This window comes from Lytechinus pictus, chromosome 2 (genome assembly GCF_037042905.1).
Source record: "Lytechinus pictus isolate F3 Inbred chromosome 2, Lp3.0, whole genome shotgun sequence".
NCBI classification, from domain to species: Eukaryota; Metazoa; Echinodermata; class Echinoidea; order Temnopleuroida; family Toxopneustidae; genus Lytechinus; species Lytechinus pictus.
In genome coordinates, this window is record NC_087246.1 from 38,685,249 (window position 1) to 38,710,428 (window position 25,180).

Genomic DNA, 25,180 nt, shown 5'->3' on the forward strand with positions numbered 1-25,180 from the left:
CCAGCGCGGACCCTGATTGGCCAGCAGCTTCGGCCAATCACAGCGCGGCTCACGCCCGAGTGGAGCCAGACAATAGCTCCCGACGCTATATAACCCGTGCGCAGCAGCGTCTTTGCTCATTGCCTGACGAAGTCTAGCAGCTTGCAGACGAAACGTCGCTTTCACACTACGTTTGCTACATCGTGAGACAACTGGTTAATTTCTTCTACTCAATCCTTCACCACGATGAACCTCTTCCACATCATACCTCTATACATGCTCAACAACCAGTATTTTCAATAAAAATGGTTTTGAGTATTGTCACTAACAAAGCATATAAGTATGTTATTCTGTATATTCAACAAAATCTTAATCAAGAGTACCAGCACATATACCATCAAACTATATTTGCCTTCATGTTCTAAGAAAATAAACATACTGTTTTACAGGATTTCTGCATCATTTGTTTTCATATGAATTATAAATAGTTAGTAACCCTTTTAATGAAATACTGTACATGTAAACATATTCATATTGTATTTGACACACTTGAGTAGCAGTAAACTAATACAACATATACAGTAAAAATCTAACATGAATTATTCCAAAACAAATTCAAACTGCCATTTATATATCAACCAAATTTGAACCGTTGTCTAATAATAATAACAATAATAGCCAATTTTTATATAGCGCTTTTCCCAGAATGGCTCAAAGCGCTTTACAGCATATTATTACATATTTAGTCAATGCTATTTTGTGTATGTTTGTGTGAGCAGGCTGCAAAGTGCTGACACATCAATGAAGAATAATTGGCATATAATATGATACATTCACAATATTCAAGTTATAACTACTTGGATTATAGACGGAAAGGCTAAAAAGTACATGATATGTGCTATGAAAATCAAAGAAATTTTTGACATTTTCAAACACTTCAGAACTTTCTTTGGTACAGTTAGTCTTATGCTTTTATAAATATTGTACTGGATTTTATATTAAGAAATATAATAATATGCTAACCCACAAGTGCAAGAAAATTGAAATTAGAAATAGGGGAGACCGGGGTTAGTTGGAACGCGGGGTAAGTTGAAACATTGTAATTTTCTTTAACGTCTTTAAATAAATTTCTGCAATTCTGCCCTCAATTTATTGTCATTATCAACAGCCATCCACCATATTACAGACAACACATGTGCAACAAGCCTGGTGAAGTTAGAAAGGATTTTTTGTTTTTTGACCTTCTGAGTAATTTTTTTCTCTTTCAAAAATGTTTTATTATCTCAGAGAAGTTTATAGATCAAGTTGGCCAGTTTGGGGTATAATAGACACTTGTACCAAGCTACAAAATGAGGTTATTAATATGCCATGGTGAAGTCCCTTTTTTGTGCTGTAAGCTTATAAACGTCAAATGGGCCTCCGGGGTTAGTTGGAACAAAATTGAAGGGGCTAGTTGGAACATGTTCCAACTTACCCCAAACATAATTAAGAATGAAAACATTGGATATGAGAAAAAAATATATACAGTATTTCACACTCTTCTGAACATGTGTTGTATACCATGCTTGTTTTGTTTATCAGTTAGGTCTGAGTGTGCATTTAAGGCCTATTGTAGGCCCCTAATGCAATATTAACCATTATCAAACTGGGGGGGGTCAATTTGAGCCCCCCTCGTGAAATTTCGTCACTAGGCCGTCGCACAAATTTTTTTGACTACACTGCTCGCTGAATTTTTACTTTCAAGTCTTGCGCATCATTTGAGACCAAATTTGCGATGCCTGTGTGCGCTTTTTCGATTTTTAATTTTTGTCATGTAAATTTGATGCAGAAGTACATGAAATTGCTGATAGAACACTTAATTGCATGTAAAATCAAATGCACCCAAATATGCAGAATTCTATTACACAGTCTGCTTGCGTGAGTGGCTGTATAATAGAAAACATAAAGTTCAACAAATCCACTTTAAATATTTTGAACTTGAAAAAATAAAGCAAATAGGCTAAAACCATGTAATATTACAGTTTTGAGTAGTTTTAGTATAATTCTTAATTGACCATGCAGTGTTCCAACTTACCCCATACCATGTTCCAACTTACCCCGCATTGGGGTAAGTTGGAACGTTCGCGATGGTCTTGTTCAAGGTGGATTTTTTCAGTAACCATGATAGAGTTAAAAATTTTATGGGGTATATTTGAAGCCCATAGATATATACTTCAAGCTGATATATTGATTGTATCTCGAATAAAATCTTTTTGGATTTTACAGCCATTTTCGTCAAAAATGTTCCAACTAACCCCGGTCTCCCCTACTAATTTTAATACTTGCTTTTATGATTATGCTTTATACAAGTATTAAAGTCAACAACTGAATGACCAGAATATGTGCTAACAATAACAATGATGTTGTTGTTCATTGTGGGTTTTTTCCACATGCAAACAATCTCCAGTGTATTCTCTCAACGGGTCTTCAATGAAATCTGTCAACAGGTTGATGGAGCTCCTACAAGTAGGATCACTTTAGAAATAGACAGACTGCACAGTGAAACTTATCATGCACTTCATACACCATGTACAACTGCAAATCCACAATAAAATGTAGATAAAACAACCCTGTGTTACATTGAAGAAATAAATGAAATAATACATAGACGGTACAAAGCATCGTGCAAAAATAGCAAATGCAAAGTCAAGCAAAACTACCATCCTTATAATTTTCATTCGGTTCTAATAAAATTCAATACTGATTTCATTGTTGGTATAAGCTTTTGCAAAATCCAATTTGCAAATTGTATTATTATTATTTGCTGTATAGTAAAATTTCGAAGTCCATTCTATCAAGAAATCCATGAGATTACGACTGTCCCTGTAGTAAAAATAGGAGTCTCATAACATACAATGCTCATGTATCCGTTGAATGAACAATCATGTAAATACATTTCATAGCCATCTACTACATGACTCGGAGATCCGATGTATAAGCAGTTGTATCAAGGAATCTCTCATACATGTTCAGCTTTCTGCTGTCTGAGTAGCATTGTCCCGGACAGACTTGGGCTCGTAATTCACCAACTGCTGTCCAACAAGGTATCTATCAAAATGATAAAGAAATAGTAATGATAATGACAGTGTTCAGTTCTTGTATAGCACGTATCATGTACCAAAGGGGCTTGGATATTATTACCCTAGCTTTAGTCTTGCAATCCTTTCACAGTGCAAGGAATTCAAGGAATAAATTCCTGCCTGGTATGCATTTACATCACTTGAGTTGAGTGCAACACAATGTGGATCAAGTTCTTGCGGAAGGAATGTATATATCGTAGTTGGCATTTGAACCCACGACACTCAGTTTCAAAGTTAAGAGAATAATCTACTGGGCCACATCGCTCCACAAGAAAATTAATGCATATTTTTTTGAAGCATGAAAGCCTTGAACATGTTTTGTACAATGCCTTCTAACCGTTGTGTTGGCTCAGTTGGTAGTGTGTATGTCTCACTACTGGGAGGTCGGGAGTTCAAGCCCTGGCCGAGTCAGACCAATAAGACGCGAGTTGCTGCTACCCTGCTTGGCGTTCAACGATTTAAGGGATAGAACAACATCGACCTGGCACAGCACAGTGCCTGCCAGGCCCATGATCAATTTTGCATTATTGATATTTCTAACAATAAATATGGATTTTCATTTCATTTTTTTAGTTGTTGTAGGCTAACAAATGGGAGGCTGAATGTGTAACATTTTTACAGCTGCACGTTGCCCTAAAAATGCTGTGTTAATGTCTGCATAAGCCACTGGCTGTTGCTTGTTCTTACGCATCCTTGCTCGCATTTGGGGTGTATCACTTTCCCCATAGTGAGTAAAAACTGAGGCGCCATCTGAAATATGCGTTCTTTTAAAGAAAAAGCTATGGCAAGGATGCCCTTATAGATACTAGATACACATATGATGTCAAAATAGAAAGTAAAAATGGCCACTTGTCTGTGCTATCCTAGAAAATTTGGAGGGGTTTGAACAAACTTTCCACTACAGATCCATTCTGCTGACCGTTTTTATAAAACAAATAATGCACATTCTTAAATTTGTGATGTAGGCATTTTGGTTATTATTCACAATATTATGCAAAAGCACTTGGCGCACAAATGTTTTCTGCTTATTCATATGAATTTGTTGTTGGGCAAACCTGCTATTTAAGCACAAAATGAGAGAAGTTGTCTTATAAGCTATGCTACTGACTTTGAATATCTGAATCTAGTAGGGATGAGTATGACTTACTTATCATTCTTTATGTGTTCATAGAGTTTCTTGAATTGCTTGGCCTGGAATACAACCAGAGACGATCCAACAACCACAGAGACAATGAGGGGATAGATACGCCTAGCCATCTGATGATTGATCTCTTCACTAAATCCTGGATAAATGATCATAAAATGGACAGGAAAAAATAACAAAAAGATCATTTTAATATACAGATATGTTTAAAGTGATCACAGAACACATTTTCTTTTTACAATTTATTACATGGATTGCAATGATCCATCTCTTTGCACACAAAGGTAACTCTGCCTAAGTTGAATATCTCGGGAACACAGATATCTTTTTGACTTAGAAGAAATAAACAAAACATTAGAATATTTTGGTTTGAGAAAATGTTTTGAAAATAGGCTATTATTCTAGTTTTAAGGAAGGGCAAAATAATGCAGAGTTAACTGTAACTGGTTTATAGGCCTACTCACCGAAGAGAGGAAAAATGCCAACAGCAAAAGAGTATGGAGCAGTGAGGGCCACTAGAAGGCAGACTGTGACTGGCAAAGCTAGACGACGTGTGATGAAGGTCAGATTGAGTTGCCTTAGACCATCCTGATAGACCTGTTCTAAGACATCTTTAAGCCACCAGCTAGGTCCCATCATGGTCAGGGCACATAAGATCTTGGCTTGAAGGACACCTAATGCCCAATCCTACATCACAAAATAATCAAACAGGTTTATAGTGATAATGTTAATGATGCTAATATCTATAGTTGTGATGATAGAGGTGATAATGATGAGTGAGATAATAATGGTGATGATGGTGGTAGTGGTGGTGATGCTGATGATAATGATGTTGATGATCACGATGATTATAATGGTAATACTAGTATTATTCATAAAACCAAAACATCCATCATTAGGATTTTACATTGTTAAGATACGATTTAACAGCAAATATCACAATTTTAATGTGGTGATGAACTTGTCCTCAAACACTTTTCCATGATAACAGTGCTCAAGGCTGATGTGCTGGTATTCCCTCTCTTTCACTTCATATAAATTGTTACAGAAATCATAAATGAAAACTGTATTTGTATTATGCCACAATTTTTGTTTGCATGCTGGTTAACAGGTGATTTTACAAAATAAAAACCAACAGGTGTTATGTGTACCGTCAACATTTGTTGCATATTTTTAAGGAAGGAGTAAAACAGAATATGCCATGTTCAGTATTTATCACAAGTTTCCTTAAAGAGCTTTTGGTACTACATTCACTCAACAAATTAAAATCAATACAACACAAAACTTGATCTGACAAAATGTAATAATACTTCACAGATTAAGAAACTAGATTAAGAAACTAGAGATTACTGATTTTAATATTTGAACTGATTGCATGCTTTAACAGAGTTGATTTCCTACCTGTCTCAAGAAGAATACCGGTGTTTGATCCATCTGAACTCTCTGAGGGATGACGACAACTAACTCAAACAAAACACCCAAGAACAGTGGAACCACACCAAGCAACATACTAGCAACTACAACAGACTTCCAACCCTACAAAAATTAAATCAAAGAAAAAGACAATCTGATTTATTTGGAGGATACACATATTCTTTGTTTCTTTCAATTTCATTTTCTTCAGGGGGGGGGGGGCCACTGAAAATGCTTTAATAAAGTACTCATGACGAGTGAGAAAGGGAGGACATAGCAAACAAAATGGAAATACTATGAGAATTAGAAAAGTTCTATAAGTGAAAAGTTAACAAGAATAGTGAATAAACAATACTTTTAAAAAGAATAGATTTCACAGTTATCTATTTATACCTCACGAGTTACCTCAGAACATTGTTTATAGAAAGTTGCAAATGGAAATGAGAAGGACACAAGAATGTTTCAAGAAGTGATTTGTCGAAGATATTTACTGATCATCCAATGAAATCTGATCTGGTTACAAGCAAAATTATCGGTGGAGATCACTGTCAGGCAGTGTCAAGGCCCAGCGCACACTTAGCAATTTTTAAATAAAGAGCATTTAGCATGAAATGTGAAAGTTCCAAGAAGTCAAATTGTGTTATTTGAAGTTTGGCATGATGTTAGGAGTAATACAAGCATAATTTTGCTTTGTGGCAAGCTCTGTGGTCAGAGTAAAATTCCAAATTGGCTACAAGTCGCAGCCGATGATGACGACATTACAATTTGGAATTGAAGTTGCTTTTATTCTTACATGGAGGCTGAAACTAGACTGGATTTTGATTTCAGTAGTCCTACCCTATTCTGAACTCTGATTACTGAGTTTTATTGGTTGGAATGTTCATATCAAATGTTATCACAATTTCTTTTTAATTCGGATTGCAACACATTGTATAGCGTGCGTCAATCCAGCTGCTTAGACGTCCATCTAGGGACCCTTATTCTGAAAGTCCAATTTAACTTAGACCATGGTCTAACTCAGTGCTAAAATTATAGGAAGCCAAAATTATTTAACAATTTGTTAAAATGTATGTTCCTCATCTCATGTTTTCCTTGCTCTTTCCTCATGCTTTAAAGGGGAATGAAATTATTTCAGTAGTAATTTCCAGACAGTTTTGAAAGATTAGAGTGTCAAATGAACTGAGAAATTGAACCTGTACAGTTAAGGATTGTGTTACAATTGGCTATCCATATTTAAACCACAGACCGACTAGAGTTCAGAAGACGGGCTAATGTGTTCAAAGATTTCAATGCTCCATGACCCATGGGCAGAAATATTATTTGACTTTTATCATTTACAGTGGCTATTTCAAAATGTTCATGAGCTAATTGCCTTAACCCTCGCCTATTTTTTTTCTTCTCTTTTTTAAAAGTAAATGCTTAAGCAGATAGAAGAATAGACTTCTTTCTCTTTACTTACCAGCATTGCATATTCTTGGACTTTCACCAGAAATAGCTCCACTCCCTGGGGTACCCATGTCATCATGACAGAACCTAGTCTTAGTACCAGCCAACAGATATAAAGCCCACAAGCACCAGTATAGAGCTCATGTACCACAGCACCCTGACCCATCCATAGACCCATCACATGACGACCAATAAATACTGGTACGGTCATGCATACAAGGCTAGATAGCAGAAGTGTCAGGCACAGAAGGACTACTAATAGAATGACCTGTAGATAATAGAAGGGATATTTAATCAAACACTACTAACCCATTGAAAACACACAAAAAGATTATAGTGTAATACACATTTTTCCAAAGGCCCTTGCCTGTGTAATTCTAGGCATATGTTCATTCAATTCAAGTTACTGCATATCTGGGACGTGTGTTCTACTTCTAACTACTATATCATGCTATTTACCTGCTAGAGATCTATTATCGTTTATCATGATGTTTGAAAAATACAATGTAGTTCCATATGATACACACTGATTCTGATTATCAAGAGTTAATACAAAACACATGTACATACACAGAAACAAAGGTACTGGTGAAATGACAAACTCATTTAGTCAATTGGTACATTTTTGGCAGATATCACCTATGCAATGGAGGACAACAGATAAGATGAAGTGATGAATGAATCAGGGATTCCAGTCAGTTTTACTCACTGGGCTTCAAAAGGAGCCAGAACACATTACATTAAAGCCCCAATATGTGCTTTATAATACAAAGCTTGAAAAAGCCTGAAAAAGCCTGAAACCGGACGTCGTTCGAGTCTGAAATTTGGCAAAGTCATGAAGACTGGCATCTGTGCTGAATACTCACCCTGAAATGGAAGATGTTTGGTCTATTATAGGGCTCAAAGTGTGTTGGTTGTCTGTTATTAAGCATAGCATGATGCGCCGCATGCAGTCCTGCTCCAAAGTCTACCACTTCCTCCTGATCCATCACATGAACTACTTCATCAACACCTTCTTCTTCAACCTCTTCCTCCTCTTCTTCATCTCCCTCTTCCACTGCATCATCATCATTCTCTTGATCTGTTGCCATGGTTTCTCCTTCCCTTTCCTCTTCCCTCATCTCCACGTCACTGTCTTGATGTTCACGTCTCAGCTGGAGATACGGGAGACTGTTTCTTGCCTCAAAATCACTTCCAGACGGGCCTTCCAACGCCTCAAAAGGTTTGTTCACTCTGGCCTCCGGTCCGCTATCGTCAGGCGTTAAAACCCTCTTTCTATGGTTTAAGTTTTCCATCAATGTGGCAAGTTGTTCAACAGGTTGCAAAGAGTCATTCCTCTCACCATCTAACGATTCACAATTTTCATCTATTTCTTGAGTAGTCCTCCTTTGATGATCTGTATCATTTTCTACGTCTTCATCACCATTATCATCATCCTCTATATCTTGAGCTGGCACATCTTCCTGTTCAGTGTTATCTTCTACTTCTTCTTCATCTGCTCTTTCTCCATCTTCACCGGCCTCTCCAGCGACGGGTACATCTCCTAATAAGTATGACCGCAAGTCCCTTTAAAAGAAAGAGTGTTATACTTGAAATGGTATCAGTATGCATACAATAGGTTCGACCATATACAAGTTTACCAATATTCTGTCAAATAAATTCAATACAAAGAAAATGTAAGATTCTTGTATCTGTACAAGTGTATATTCATACTGTACATCTGGAGACACTGTATACACTTTTGACAAACATGGAATTGTTAGACTACAGGATTGCTGATCTGGGCTCCGTAACACAAAGATTAGCTATCAATCGCTAGATGATATGACCAATCAAGATCAAGTTTACACACACATTTGGTGCAAACTACTGACCAGGAACCAATCAGAAATGTTTTCATCATAATTGCTATTCATCACTAAGCTTTGTGTTGCGGGGCCCTGATGATTTATTCAATATTTTACACAAAGCCTATTTTCTCAAATGTAGTTAACATATATTTGTGAAGATAATGACAAGCAAAAATACACAGTCAGACTTGTCAAGATTACATTTTATGATAGTATGAATCCAATACTGACATTAGTTACATGGTCAGCTATCATGCTGTTGTGAATTCTTTCAACTTTTCCTCCAATAAAAATGAGTATTATATCTGAGATGTGTGAATAGCTTTGTTTGTAATACATAGTGCCTTTGTCACATTATTGTCGTATTTTAGATAACTCTGTAAAGGAAATAAGAACTAAATCTAGAGGATCATTGCTATCCTGCATTAAGAATTGCATGTATGGATATCAAAGTACTATGATTGACTTACAGAAGATAAGCTGCCATGATTGTCCAGTATCTGATCAGGTTCTTCAGCCACATCCTGGTGTGTCCTTGTTCTAATAACGCTGGCAATACAACCTGAAGCAGAAGAAGTTCCAGGGATAATTCCGTCACAGCCGTGTCTCTGCAAATCAAGAGAACCAGTATCAATATCAAGAGTAATACAAGGAGAATTAGTACAAAGAGGATATAAAGTACGTGGAGCAGAAAAAATTGAGTCACAAGACTACCCCGAGCACATGACAATCCCTGTAAACAGCAGAATGAAGAATATATTATGAAGAATGTCTTCTAAAACCAGTGAATAAAACCTAAATCAAGAATTCCAGTGATCATTCAGTCACATCACAAACAATGTCAAAACTGACGTCAGGATTAGAATGTGTTCTAGGCCTAGTTCACTGAGGCTGGTGGTAAAATTCACAATTGTTAGTTTTGTAGCTCCATAAATACGTCAGTCATGGTAGCATTAGTAAACAAGGAATAAATAGACATAAAGTTGACTGAAACAGTTGAAAAGGGAACGGGTGAAAATCCAAGACAGATGAGAATATTGTCAAAACATGAAAGGTATGAAAGCAAAAGGAAAATATCAACCCCAACAAATAAATAACAATTTTTTTAAAACTTTGCCACTGGGAAAAGATTCTTTGACCAAGTAAAAATCTGATGGCTTAAAGATCGAGAAATCATAAAGACTTGTTCAGAATTTAAAGCCCATGGTATCTTAGGACCATGTGACAAGTAAAATGAAGCACTGTCTTACCCAGACAAATGCATATGATACGGGAGGAACGATGGGACTAGGTGTTTGATGATAGTGATTGGTAACCACACCATAAGGAGTACCACCGATCCAAAGACGATAATGGAGAGGATGAAACGTCGGGCATGACGGTAGATCGGTAGATGGATCATCTCTTGGATTGGGTTAAAGTCAGGATCATTGAGGTTCCTTAGAAACCAGAGAACTCCAGGTCTAAGAACCTAAGAAGATCAACATGGAGGTTCAGTTAGTAGAGCAAGTAAGGCTTTATCATTAATCCAGTAGCAAATCTGCTTTAACACAAAAGGGCTAATCCTCAGCAGGTCTGAAACTGCAACCAAGGTCTATGGTCTGTAAATATATATATTCATAAATCATTTGTTGGAAAACATGAACTTTTTAGAAGTTATAAAGATTTACATCTATTAAAGTTTAAAAACGATATAAATGAAAGAAAAAAAGTTTAATGAAATAGAAATGGAACAACTACAATTTCATTTAATCCCCAGAGCTCCCTTGCAACTATATGAAAGTTCAACTAGGTTATCTGCTTCATAGGTTAGAGATTCTTATTCTGTCTAGCATCTAGAAGACATATGGTATGAGGATAATAATAAAAAAGTCAAAGTTTAGTGAAAATCAACAGATGAGGTAGTGCTCTATGTGTAATATGAATGGACTTCAACAGGATTCTATAGGGGATCTACTGAAACTGAAAGGTGGGTGGTTTCATAAAGCTGTTCGTAGGTGAGGAATGACATTACGAATGACTAGTGATCATTTTTGTGCGTAATGACATATAGCTATGTACCTGAATTAGCAGCTAAGACCATGTCCCTGAATGCGTGATTTAATGCGTAATTTCATGAACAGCTTTATGAAACACCCACAAGGTACTGGGCTACACAACATTAATAGAGAAATGACATCATCTTGAACTTACCTCTCTGAGTAGCAGAATGAAAGATGCAAAGTAGAAGACATATGCCATGCCTACAAGCCAGTGCAAGAAGGTCGCTGTACCAGGGGCGGAGTTGAAACCCTGTAGTCTTTCTTGAATGGTTACATCAAATAAGGACTGGGAAACGGGAGATAAGAAGTATCATAATGTAAACCACATGAAAGAACAAGCTGGAAATGACAGCATTGAATAAGGTATGAATGAATTTCCTCAGAAGTAGCCCAGAGCTTTTTAAAGTAAAAAAAATAACAAATTATTTAATGGCTGCCTTTTCATGTTCTCTTTTCATGAAGTCATAACCATAAGAAAAAGATATTGTGAAGAATTAATAAAAAAAAATGCAGACATCTGAAAGCAGTACAATAAAGAAAAATGAAAAGTTTAAGTGTATAATATTTTATCATACATCCCTTTTCATGCTTGTGCAGCTTTTATCATAATAATAGCCTTTCAATAATCTTAATTCTTAATATATATTGTCACTATTTTCATGCAGTGCCCAAAGAAGCCAAAATTGTTTTCAAAAAGTATCAAAATATAAATCTATTTCACTATTTGCACGTGACTGTCGAAAATAACAAATTTCTTATGATTACAGTCACACTCAATTTCCTTCATATTTTACTGCCATGGTGGAATAAAAAAGAAAATTCGATCACTTTTTTTTTAACCTTCCAAATAGTCTAGAAACTTGTTTATTTCAAAATGTATTACTGTCCACTAAAGTCCTTTAAGGATGGTTCATGAAAATGACGATGATATGTGAGGATTTATATATATATATATATATATATATATATATATATATATATATACGATAAAATAACGAAGTATGTCCCCCGTCACAGAAAGAAAATAATAATCAAACTAAATGAAGAATAGTCAAAGAATGCTCAAATATTCCAATATTTGAGCATCCAATATTTGAGCATTCTTTGACTATTCTTCATTTAGTTTGATTATTATATATATATATATATATATATATATATAAATCTGTACAATTTGACCTTTAGGTTAGCATGTAGAATTCTCAATAAACATTTTTTCAATTTGATTCTAATGATAAAGATTTGACATGTCTTACCAGTGAACAGATATCTAACCACCAACCACAGATAAGGGGGAAAACCCCTATTTCTAGGACTACCAGTAGAAAGACCTTCAATACAACATAGCATAGACCAAAGAGACGACCTGCTTGGAAAAATTTCAACAATCTGCTGCAACTCTGTGTTACATTCATGTCAAGGAACATCATACACAATTCAACTGTATCAATGCAAGGTATAGTCCTTTATTATTCTTTAATACCACTGATCAGAAAGTATATCAAAGTATAATCGGCCGTCGATCATGACGAAAATTGGCATACGCGTTACCTATGGCATTATCTACAAAACTCTAAGATCAAATTCTGCGAAAAATCTCATTGCTAATTAATTATGCTAATTTATGCGTACAATAAAAAGTTTCCTCTAATCAACTAAATAATGCCCCTAAATCGCTAATTTTTGGTTCACAGACTCTTTACAGGAATCTGATCAAATGTAATTAAAAAAAAAATTCAATATCACATTTATTTTCTTATGTATCTGATTGCTTTCTAAATTTCTTATGCATTTTTTGTTATTGTTTTTTCAATGGAAATTGTTGGGGACTTTATTTTGACCATAAACAAGATAAAATTGATTTTAATCAGTTAAAGGAAAAATAATGATACATTTATAAATTTTGGCTAAAACACCATTTGCATTGGATTTGTACATGAATTCAGCAATTTGAGCAATTTTTGGTCTGCATGCACTTACAAAATGTTGCATAATTTCGAAATTGCGTACCTGCAGGCCGCAATTTTGGTCTCAAAAGTTGCGTGAGACTTGAAAGTAAAAGTCAGCAAGTGACGCAAAAAAATTTGTGCAGCGGATTTATCATGAAAAATGTCGGGGGGGGGGGGGGGGGCCTAAATCAGCCCCCCGTCTTATCAGGGTTAGAATATCAATACTTACACAATAAAAATCAATGAAAAAACAATGTGAGCGTTACCAGTTACTGTGGCATCAGATATTTCTCATTTCTTATTCCTGATAATATAATTGTGCAAATAGCCGTCTAATAAAGTTATTTATACATGTAGTTTATGAAAAATGTAAAACTAACTATAAAGTAAAATAATATTGTATAAAGCAATAATTGAAAATACAATTATAACTGAAGGTAGAACTATTTCATATCAATCTCTTAGACCATCACAGGAATTATTTCTAATGGTGACACAACATATGCTCCGGGCTTAATTTTGTCTAAGATGTAGGGTTAGAATTAGGTTTGCACTAGGGTTTTATGTTAGGTTTAAGGTAGAGTATAGTGTTAAATCCAGGGTTGAAGTTAATAATTCAATTAGTGTGTGGAATTTAGAACGTAGCAGTTGTCACCGGAGCATTATGCCATGGAACCATTTCTAACATCTGCTTGACATGAATATGAATGTCTGTTCAAAAAAATTAAACGATGTATTCACATCCACAAAACTAGGCTGGGCTCTAAGAATAACAAATTGCTCTATCAATTTCTTATTCTTTCTGAACTGTATCAGGCAAAAGTCATAGCAACTGACAGCATTGCATTCTATTCATGTCTGTTTGAGGAAACTTCATATGATTTATTTAAGGCAGTCTTCTGTAGCTAAAGGATACATGAAAGAGTACAAGTAGAGCAGCAAGACAGATGTATCCCAGCATGGTTGTGATGAGGCCTTCAAAGTGAGTCTTCTTAATGATATCCTGCCAGCCTAGTACAAGAGTGCTTAATCCTCCAATGTGATATGGGCAGAATGCTACAACATGAAATCAATGCCATATCAATATCACATAAGAAACTCCCGGGGGCCCTTTCGCATAAAAGTAACTATTACGGTAACTTTGCCGTTCAATGGTAACTACCATGGCAACAATGCTGAACAGCCAATCAAATATCAAGGATTCCATAAAAATACCAACTAGTTACTATAGTAATAAGTTTTATGCAACAGGGCCCAGATGAAAGGCTTTATATGGAATGTGTCATGAGGTAAAAAAAAAAAAGTCAGGAGATTTCTATTTAAACAAACCTTATCACTACCAATTTCAAGATGGGGCAATAGATTTTAAGAAACCATGACGTCTAATATAGTTTTTCAAAAAATCCATGTCAAATTATTACATTAATCTGATAAAATTACAGATTAATCTATATAATACAGAAAGTTACAAGTGATTAATAATGATAAGTATCAAGTGAAGAAAATGTACACTATCATAAATAAACAACAGAAAAACCATATATCCTACTATAAAATGTGAACTAAAAATCAAATAAGAGAGAAAAAGGAGAGGGGTATGGATGCTAGTAACTTACCAAATAGAAAGATGAAAAGTGCATTGAGCACTGTGACCCAGTATACATGCTCTAAGAATACTAATGAGCCATCCAATCCAAGGAGCTCCTCCCAAGTCAATGCTTCAGCCGCTCGATCCCATTCAAGAGCATTCCAGTTTATATCATCTTTAAGATAATAATTACACAATCATGGATATATGTGTATTCATCTGAATAAATACATCTTAGATTATACCTGTATGCAATATTCTTTAAAGGATATCAAGACAAAATCCATTGACAAACTAAATACAAAAATAATTGATCAACATATCCAGAGCTGCCAACCTTGTGCAAGCAAAAAAAGGAATCATTATGGCCAAAAAAAGGAATTTCCAACAAAAAAAAAGGAATGTGTTAAAACGAACCTTAAAACCACACGCGACAAACATCCAATGCAAAAAGTATGTATGCAGTGAACAATTTAAAAAAAGTTAATCTCTAGGCCTAGTCTGGGCTAAGTAACGGAGTGTTTTACAAATTTGACCCTTAGTCTTGGGCCGTTTGATATAATCTACCAACTTTAATTAAGTCAGTAGCAGGGCTTGAATTAAGAATTGAGAGGGGCAAGGCCATTTTTAAATAGGCACTTTCAGCTTGGGGCAACCGGCAAAGTGGCCTTGAATGCCCCAAAATTTCAAGGGGTATCAAGGCCATTCTAAAGGGCATGAAGGCCACTTTTATTCTAGTCAAATGGGCACCTAGGCAAATTTTTCTAAAAATGATAAGTAGCTAGGCCTTTCATTTTGTAGTGCAACCTACTCCGGCACTTATCAAAGTGAAGATCTGTCGAGAAAAAATTCTTTCAGGGGCACCAAAATCAGTTCTGGTGAACATTTTTAGGGCTCCATTTTTCTGGGGCTTCCTTTCCACTTCTAAAATAATTCATTGTTTTATGTTGAGTTTCCTGACAAAACTACCAAATTGTAGACTAAGAGAAAAAAAAAAAAAGTTGACATCAATTCAGACTTCTCTTCCCAAGTAACATTGTTTTTGCCAAACAGTACCCTTTAAAATTAAAGTGTCATAAAATGGAAGTGTACATGTAACATTCCACAAATATAGAAAAATTATTCATAAATCAATCTAATCTAAAATTCAAATAGATCTATAGATAAGATTAAGAAGTTGAAATCATTCCACAAAAGTCCCATCGTAAATCACTTCACGATGTGCACAGCTCAGCCTCAATCACACTGCACGCACACTCAATCATCCCCAGCAGTGACAGCACTATAGAGCAGACATCTAGGCCGCCAGAACCGGGGAAGAAATCTTCCCATTCCTGCTAAACTGAATGCTAAAGTGCCGACTTTTTTAATGAATTCCAAAGGCAGTAGGACATCTCTCTAGTATAAATCATGTGAAACTATCAATAAATGTTGAATATCACCCAGAATTATTACTTCAGGGGACAATGAAGAGCTTTCCAGGTCTTTTCAAAGCCGAATTCATCGTATTTGTGTGATACGAGTTGATGAAAATTAACCAGACAGTACCGTTATCCGAAGGGAATTGATATTAATCAATTCAAGAAAATAGCCTCAAAATTTCATTTCTTTATCACTACAATTAATTTTAAAGTATATGAAAAATATATTTTGATGATTCAATCTTTAATATATATGATGAGTATTTTTGTAAAATTTTGCAAATGGAATAATAATTTCCCTCAAACCTCCAAATCCCCTCCATTACAAATGGACTCTTCTCTTACTACATTTGGGGAATTACCCTACCCAATTCATCGTACTCCTCGCTCTGCGCTGCAAGAACAAACGTTGGCTCCACTCACCTGAAGAGTGTTGGCCCGTGTGTAAAGACAACGTATTAGCAGTAACGTTAGATCTAACATTCGGCGGAAATCTGATTTTCGGATCGTTTTTTTGTACATAAAACATCACTTTATAGGAAAGAAATTAAATGCAAATTTAAGATAAAATATACAAAATTCAGAAATATCGTACCTTAGACCGCAGTTACTGTTATTTCCTTTCAAATGATGATCAAAACATAATCATCCTCGATCATTTCGTTTGTCATCGTAAGTTGCCATCTTGGATGACGTCATCATCCTTACAGACGTATTTACCAGTCGCTATACATCGCGATTCGTACCATGCATGCCGCTCGCATATTCAACTAACGTATATGTACGTGCACGCTATCAAATTATTAAAATGCGTTGGAAAACCGGCCGGCAGGCGACTACGCACGCGCAAGTACCAGGCTCATCTCGGGCTCAACACGCACTCCACATACATACAATTATGTACACACGTTATCAAAATTGTCAAAAAACGTAATTTGAAAAGAAAAACCATAATGCCGTAATTTGAATGAAAAAACGTAATGATTACGGCAAAAACGTAATGGTTGGCAGCTCTGCATATCTCTCGTGGCTACCCGATGGGTATGGAACAATGCCAGGGGGATTAATGTATCTATTCTCACAAATATCTGACAAATATCCCATAGGCTACTATACAAAACTTGAGTTCATATTAAATTACTGGTATTGTGATAAGTGACACGTTTAACTCAATCAGTATTTTTTTGGGGGGAGGGGTGATAGATTATAATAACTATATTGGATGGCTTTATTTCAGGGAATACCAGAAAAATTCAACTCGTTAGAACCAATATTGCACTCATCTTTGATTGTGCAATATTGGCCCAAACTCTTGGAATATTTCTGGTATCCCATTCTGAGCCATCCAATATTACATAAATATTGATGTGGAAAACATGAATACGTCTTACCATGACCTGCATTATCTTCTGCTTGGTTATTAGCAGGTTGCTCAGGTTGATCTGGTGCTTCCTGCCCTCCTCCTGCTTCTCCATCCATCACTCCACCTTGTTCTCCTTCATTGGGTCTTTGTCCAGCCTCTGCTCCTCGTACATTCTGTCTTGCTTGGTGGTTTGCTGCTCCTTCTTGTCTCTGCCTCACACCACCATTATTCTAAGAGTGGCAAAATATATCAGGGTGGTGTCAAAACATGTGAGATATCCGAATAAAATAGAGAAGCTGTAATGTTTCAGGAAGAAACTCCCCTTATCAGCAACTACCTCAATTCTAATATGAAAATACAGTCTAACCTTTCCCTTCACTTCATTCTCATCAGAAATATAAGATGCTAAAATCAATGGATCAAAAGAAGGATCCCTCACCTGTTGATTCTGTGCAGCTTGACCAGGGTTATTTGCAAACCCTCTCAGTGCCCTCTCTAGCACTCCTTCAGCCACAGCTCCTTGTCCAGCTCCAACCCCTCCTCCTCCTCCTCCTGCTGCTGCTGCATGTTCTCCTCCAGGATCCTCCAGCCATTCCGGCCCTCCTCCATGGGCCACCTGCTCTCTTAGTAGTACCAAACTGATCAGGGCACATAGTGTACAACCAACCACAAAGCAACCTTGCAGGATGTCTGTAGCCATCTTCTCCCTGCAGAAACAATGCAAGAATAGGTCAATTCTAAAACACGATTTGACTTTCTAAAGACGCCTTCTTTGTTCACAAAATCATGTTATTACTAACATGAATCATATACAGCATGGATTTCATTATCCCAATCAAAATTTGATGGGGGCTTAGGGGCGATTTGGCCCCAGAAATGCTCAAATAGTCATGGGGCCCCGTTTCATAAAGGACTTGCAACTGTTGTAATTTTGCCATAATGGCAACTACCATGGTAACGGGTCAGCAGCCAATCAGAATCAAGGTTTCCATGGTAGTTGCCATAATGGCAAAATTGCAAGAGTTGCCACTTAGTACTTTATGAAACGGGCCCCAGGAACATAAAAAATCCCCATTCACTGCTTACCCAATCTGGGGGGTGCTTCACAAAGATTTAAGTATGACTTAGAGTCGCACTTAAATACCGAGTTGCGTAAAGTATGAAAGGCTTGACCGCATTGGTCAGATCGTGTCATGAGGATGCGCACTAATGCGTATCTATCAATAAGATCACGCGTTGCATATCATGTACGCGTCGGCATTTAAGTGCGACTTAAGTCATACTTAAATCTTTGTGGAACACCCCCCAGGTGGATGTTTCATAAAGCTGTTCGTAAGTTAAGAGCGACTGTAAGAACGACCGGTGATCCTTTCTTATGAGCTACTAATCACCAATGAACAATTGATGGTGAATATTATTTACCACAAGAAAGGACCACCAGTCGTTCTTAAAGTCACTCTTAACATACAAACAGCTTTATGAAACGGCCCCCAGGTGTGTGTATAATCAGCGATATAATCAATTTACACGCCCTGTGTTATGTGGGCAAACCTCGGGGCGTCTTTGAGCGTGTGCAAGGAATTACGTAATTGGGTTCGCTGGTATCCAAAACTCCTTGTGTTTATGTATTACAACCCCATTTATATACAATTTCTCAAAAAATAGGGCTTTGGCACAGCAGAAATTTGGCAAGCATCTCTGTACATATCAAATGGATATGCACAACAAACCACATGAATATTCATTTGGGAGTACAGATATGTTGAGATCCTGGAAATCGTATGGAGGTAGTTTTTTGGAGAAAACAAATGAAAACTACTTTGATTATTGGATATGATTTTTTTCAGAACAAATTGATATTATGATTCAATCAAGGCCCCGAAAATTTGAGAGAATTGTTCACAAACGGCAAATATATAAGCAGATGAATTGTCCATGAAATAGATATTCAAGATGTTTTGGGTATTATCCCGAGTTAATTACACCGCTCCTCTGGGCCTGCAATGTTGCAGATTTAGCCATGAGATTGTGAAAGGTAGCCCCCGAAAATAAAATACTAGTTTTTTGCCTTATCCTTATATAGCCAGGGGCAGGAGGGGGGGGGGCTTATATAGCCCCTTCAACATTTTTCATAATAAATCTAATATATAGAATATTTCAATTTGAAGTTTGGACAATAACGAAGGTATTTATTGAACCATAATACGTATCAAAATAACAATTAATACACATGATCAAAGAGGAATCAAACCTGGTTTAAAACTACAAGTATAATACAAAAGGAAAAAGTGAGTGACATCAGTTCCCCCTTTGCATACTGACCAGGATGTACACAATGATTTTGAAATCAAGCAAATTTTTAAAATATCATAACTTTCTTATTTCATATCGAAGTTTGATGAACTTGTCAGTGTTATGCTTGTTTGATTTTCCTTTATTTATTCAAATAAGATTGTTAGGGTGGACTTTTTCTTTAAGTAATAACTGTGGGATTCTTGAAAATTCACATTGGTAACCAATTTTTGGGGCCATGTTTATTCAAATTGACAATCAGCTTTATAACATCAAATAAATGATACAAAGGTTTAAGTTTGTGATGATAGTGGTGACCCAGGCAAATCTGCAATGTAATGAGAATGTCTCCTGATATTTTTTGCATCACTGTAAATAACCTTGAGTGCACTATTCACATATGGATTATGTTACATGCAATACAAACGCAAGGCTTCTATGGAATCTTCCTGGTCGAATACAACAGGCCTTTACATTCTTACACAAAAAATCTTAATGTAATTTACTTCTATCAGAGGGAACTATGGGTCAGCCGTAGATAAGATATATGTCATGTTTGTACTATTCATATTGTTGTTTTTATGCTGAGAAAAATAAACTGAATTGAACTGATTTTCTTGTAATGACTTTGATATGTAACTTGATAGCACATAATGTTAGCAGCAAGAGGTACTCATTGATGCACTGGATTGAATACTTACAAAGAGAAGATATCAAATGGCAAGGACAACACGGGAGCGAGGGATGTATTGAAGAGGCAGCCATATATACGACCTAAAGGCAAATGAAAGAAAGGCTGATAAAGGTAGATAAGACTTATACAAGTAGGGAAATGGTATGCTAATAGGTAATCTGAAGCTAGAAATATAAATCATCGCTGAATAATGGGATACTCACATGTCTATTGAGAAATAACTGAATAATGAATACCAGTATACAGATGAATGAATAAAAAATGAATAATCATTATAATTGCACATTATAAAAATAAAATCTTGTCTACATAATTAAATATTCAGATAATTAAAAACATCAAATTACATACAATGATTTAACAGATTTTATTGAAACTTTGCTTAATATTAAGGAAGATAACTTGACATACTTGCTGTAACAGGAACAATGCCAAGCCAAGCAAAGATGACCATGGTATAGTGGATCCAACAGAGTACAGCTGTACCAAAGTTCCTTACAAGACCCCATACAATGTCACGGAGGGGCAAGCGAGGGGGCATGTCAGGAGAGTATACTTCAAAGAAAAACAAGACATATATATGAATTTTTAAATTTTAATCAAGTCACATCAGTTAAAATGCACCAAATCCAGAAGGCACAATACAAAATTTGGAAAAAAATAGTTTAACAGATTTTCATATAATAACATAATAATTGTGGAGATATAATATATCATTAGCTTGCTTATTGCACATATTCATGATAACATGCAGATAATGGTTTCACCAAAACATTTAAAAAAAATTACTTTATTAAGTTCAAGAATTTCTAAAAGTTATATCTTGATGAAAATTTCAGTGCTTGCTCTTTAAATTTTAAGTTAAATCAATTAACTAAAACTCTCATTTTCAGCCTGAAATACTCCAAAATTTAAGACCAGAGTTAATATTCTGGCTCTGTATCACATTTTCATATATGAGTGTACCTTAACATTTACATACTTTGATAATTGAAATTATCTTTCATTATTTATTAAATAAACAATAAGTTCAAACTAAAACAATAACACTGTACATGGACTTACTTGGGGCAAAAGTGAACTTGTGCATGCATAGCTCACAATATTCCTTCTTGCTGTGTTTTAGCCATTGCACCAGACTAAATGGGGGAAAATAAGAATATTTGAGAAAGGGAGGAGAAAAGATACAGTAAAAAGAGAATGGGAATCACAGAAAGGATAGAGAGGAGAAGGGGAGGGAGGGAGTCACACAAATTTATTTATTGACCGAAGGAGTAGGTAATCGATCTATCAAACATTATTCTGATAGTGGTAATTATTTCTACTATTACTAGCTTTTAGTTATTTTCAGAATACTTCCATCTGTCATTGGTATTCTATTTTATCTTCAATCAAATAATGGGAAATTCATTAAATATCAAAAGCAGAACATTCAGAAATTGCAAAGATTTAATATACTATGCAGTTAAGTAAGTTAACTAACCTGAGCTTGACAAAAAATCTACAAAAAATACAATACACTGTACAGCAATAAATTAGCTTGGATCTGCAGTAGCCCAGGGCTCTGGAATCAATGTAGGATATCAATGCATAGATATATATCGTGTATATCAATGCATAGATATTGGATTTAAATATATCTTTGCATTCCCTATCTGATTGTTTCTATTATATTTTTTCTTAATTCAAACTCATCTTAATAAAACAGATCTATGTATATACAAGACTTTTATAACATATACCAATTTCCATTTATTCAAAAGACAATCATTGAAAATAATAGAGGACGGTCATGAACCTCATCAAAAACTCATGCCTATATTGATGTAATACCTACCAATCTTGATGAATGTAGCGAATACTACCAGTGCAAATACATGGATGAAATAGAGGTCGCTCATGGCCACCTTCTGACCTGCATACTCTACATACATCTGAAAAGAAAATAAGTTCATATTTTCATAAAATGGTCTTGACTCCTGTATGAGATTCATCTGATTGTGGCTTTCAGATTTCTTCACAACTGAGAAAATTATCTCACAACGCAGTCCGAAGAAGCAACCAGTTGGAAGCATAAAGCCCTCTATGGCACAAATTTTTTTCTTGATTGTGAAAAAAATTATAATGTTAAAAATGTACCAAAATGTAACTTTGCAACTTAAGTGAAATCAATCATGATCAGTGTTTTTGCTGCATAGAAATAACAATAATGATAAAACAGGTTGGAATTATGTTAATTGTTCATTCACCAATCATGTGAAAGCACCAGTAATCAACATTCACATATCGCTTTTTGCCATTTGATTGTTCGCCAGGGTAAGTACAATTGAATGATTAAAACAATCAAGATTCCTGCGATTGAATTTAATCAATATGGAATACCCCCAACATGGCCAAAGTTTGACCCTAAGTGACCTTTGAGCTTGGTCATGTGACCTGAAACTCAGGCAGGATCTTCAGGGATATACCATTACCCAAGTTTCATGCACTAGCTCCATATACTTTCTAAGTTATGACAACATTTCAAAACCTTAACCTTGGTTAAGATTTCAATATTGATTCCCCTAACATGGTCTAAGTTCATTGACCCTAAATGATCTTTGGTCATGTGACCTGAAACTCAGGAAGGATGTTCAGTAATACATGATTACCCTTATGTCCAAGTTTCATGAACTACATGTAGATCCATATACTTTCTAAGTTATGATGACATTTCAAACCCTAAAAGGACTGGGGGGCCATGATGCCCCCCCCCTCAACGCTTCGCACGATATTTCTGAAATGAAAAAAGATAACGCCGCAAAATTTTATGACTTTTTTTTTTTGAAGTCTCGCACAACTTTTGAGACCAAATTCGCGACATACGGGTATAGCATCTCGACGCCACGCGACTTTTTACGTGACAATGTCATGCCGAAAATGGCTAATTTTTATACTTTGTGTACAAAGTCTATACGGGAGATGAAATTCATAAAAGGTGATTATTTTTCATTCTAATTGGTCTGCTTAAATATTTAGGGTTTAATTTAGTTGTTAAATGGTCTGTAATAATTTCCATTGAAAAAAAACAATGAAAAGCAAAAGATGAAAAAACAAAGAAATACATAAGGAAAAAATTCACTTTTGAAATTTTTCTTCGTGGAAACCTTTAAATTTGATTAAAAGATGAGTCTGAAAAAAAAAAAAAAATTTGAAATGAAATTGAGTGTTAACTATGCAAATGTTTTTCACAAATAAATTTGCAAATTTCATTTATAACAAATTATAAAAAATAATCGTTTTCAGAATTTTTTTTTGTACTGGCTTGTAGTTTATGTGGAAAAGAATGTGCGAGCCAAATTTTGGCGCGATCGCGCGAACAGCGGCCGAGATCAGAAGGGGAGGGGGCCATTATGGCCCCCCCCCAGTCCTCAAAACATCTCATATACATTGTAGCCCTGTCAATTTCGGGTTAAGATTTCAATGTTGACGCCGCCGCCGTCGGAAAAGCGGTGCGTATAGTCTCGCTCTGCTAAGCAGGTGAGACAAAAGCGGTTTAATCTGGTCAACTGCTAAAAAAAAAAATTAATAATCAGTTCCGTTTTGGTCCTGAAAGGTTGACGCGTAGTGATTTCACAACACTAAAATATACAGTCTCATTTTCGTGTTGGAAATGTGCTTGAAGTCACTTAGCGTCAATCTTTCAGGACTAAGAATGGACTGATAATTTATCTTTTTAAAATAATCAATTGACCAGATTAAACCACTTTTAAGAACATATGGACTTCGAAAACATTTCATATTCATTGAATTATTAATTTTACCAGTATAATAGCAGTTGACTGGAGGTTGTTCCTCTCGTGTTTCAACATTCCCAATCAGTACTCTTCCCGATCAAGGTGGCTGCGTTTGCTATGACATTGTGATGTATCATAATCATATCTATGTGAAATTTTGATTCAATCCTCATTATCCCATTTTCAATATTTTTTTTCTTTGGCAATTCTATTCAATTTGAAAATAAAATAAGAAAGGACTTCTAGTTTTGATTAAAAAAAAAAAAAAAAAAAGGAAATCAAACAACAATTTTCATAACCATTATATGCCAGACCGTCGTTATGAAAAATGTTCTGTTGGCTCAGGATTGGCGGTCATTTAAAAAATAATTTTGTAATTTATTTAGTCATACTTTGCTAGACCCCAAAGCTTGGACAAAAAGTGCCGAACCACGCCGAACCGAACCCGAACATGCCGCCTAACTTGCAGCACTACTATAGTTTCCAAGTATAGCGCCTATTCACATGCACCTCAAAACAATGACTGATGCCTTTTCTCCATAGACCCTGTAGTTAAGCATCAGTCGAAGTTCAACCATTACGAGCCCAATGGCTGTCATCGGTGTATTGACTGAAAGGATACCATGGAGCCAGACGAAGTCTCAGCAGAGCATAACCCTGACATAAATAGACCTAATCGGTCTATGCAGATGTACCTCAGGTGATGGTTCATGTAGGCTCCACTACACTTCAATACCGCTACACTATGCTACACCTACCCGAACCATCAGGGCACATCCAACACCGGTGAAATATGCGGCGAGTCATGTGCTGACTAGATGGGGAAGCTATTGATAAATCTGACTTTAGTCAGAACAGTGATTTTGAGCCCAAAACAGACACTAAAGTTTATATTTCTGTCTGTAGTCTAGGTCTACGAGAAGCTTAACAACTTCAGCCGGCCCGGTCCGGGTAATAGCAAGGGGAAGATACTGTTGGTTGATACGTGCAAATTATTAAGGGTACGGGTCATGGCGGCCCCGAAGAATTTAGGGTTCAAAGGGTTAAGACTACATTCAGAAGAATCCATAAGTATGAATATGCAAATAGCGAAATGATCCCAAT

General features: G+C 35.8%; 1 protein-coding gene across 1 annotated transcript; it reads right to left on the reverse strand.

Moving 5' to 3' along the window:
• Positions 1-247: 247 nt before the first annotated feature.
• LOC129254256 (E3 ubiquitin-protein ligase MARCHF6-like) lies at positions 248-22,232 on the reverse strand. Its single transcript, XM_054892712.2, has 18 exons — positions 22,138-22,232; positions 21,366-21,439; positions 20,712-20,855; positions 20,308-20,380; positions 17,754-18,021; positions 17,343-17,544; positions 14,559-14,705; positions 13,859-13,998; positions 12,250-12,393; positions 11,145-11,279; positions 10,202-10,422; positions 9,422-9,559; positions 7,968-8,667; positions 7,115-7,369; positions 5,644-5,778; positions 4,707-4,929; positions 4,246-4,381; positions 248-3,066 (listed from the first exon to the last, which is right to left on the reverse strand). Exons 2-18 carry the CDS (start codon positions 21,388-21,390, stop codon positions 2,988-2,990), a joined length of 3,165 nt encoding a protein of 1,054 aa, XP_054748687.2. The 5' UTR covers positions 21,391-21,439; positions 22,138-22,232; the 3' UTR covers positions 248-2,987.
• Between the last annotated feature and the right edge of the window lie 2,948 nt (positions 22,233-25,180).

Bases quoted from the DNA above. Each gene is read 5' to 3' on its own strand.
- LOC129254256 (XM_054892712.2), bottom strand. From the start codon at position 21,390: ATGCACAAGTTCACTTTTGCCCCAA. The intron at 10,423-11,144 runs GTAAGTTCAAGA...TGATCTTCTTAG, and splicing joins TCATTCTGCTACTCAGAGAG to GTTCTTAGACCTGGAGTTCT. The intron at 4,382-4,706 runs GTGAGTAGGCCT...TCATTTATCCAG, and splicing joins TGGCATTTTTCCTCTCTTCG to GATTTAGTGAAGAGATCAAT.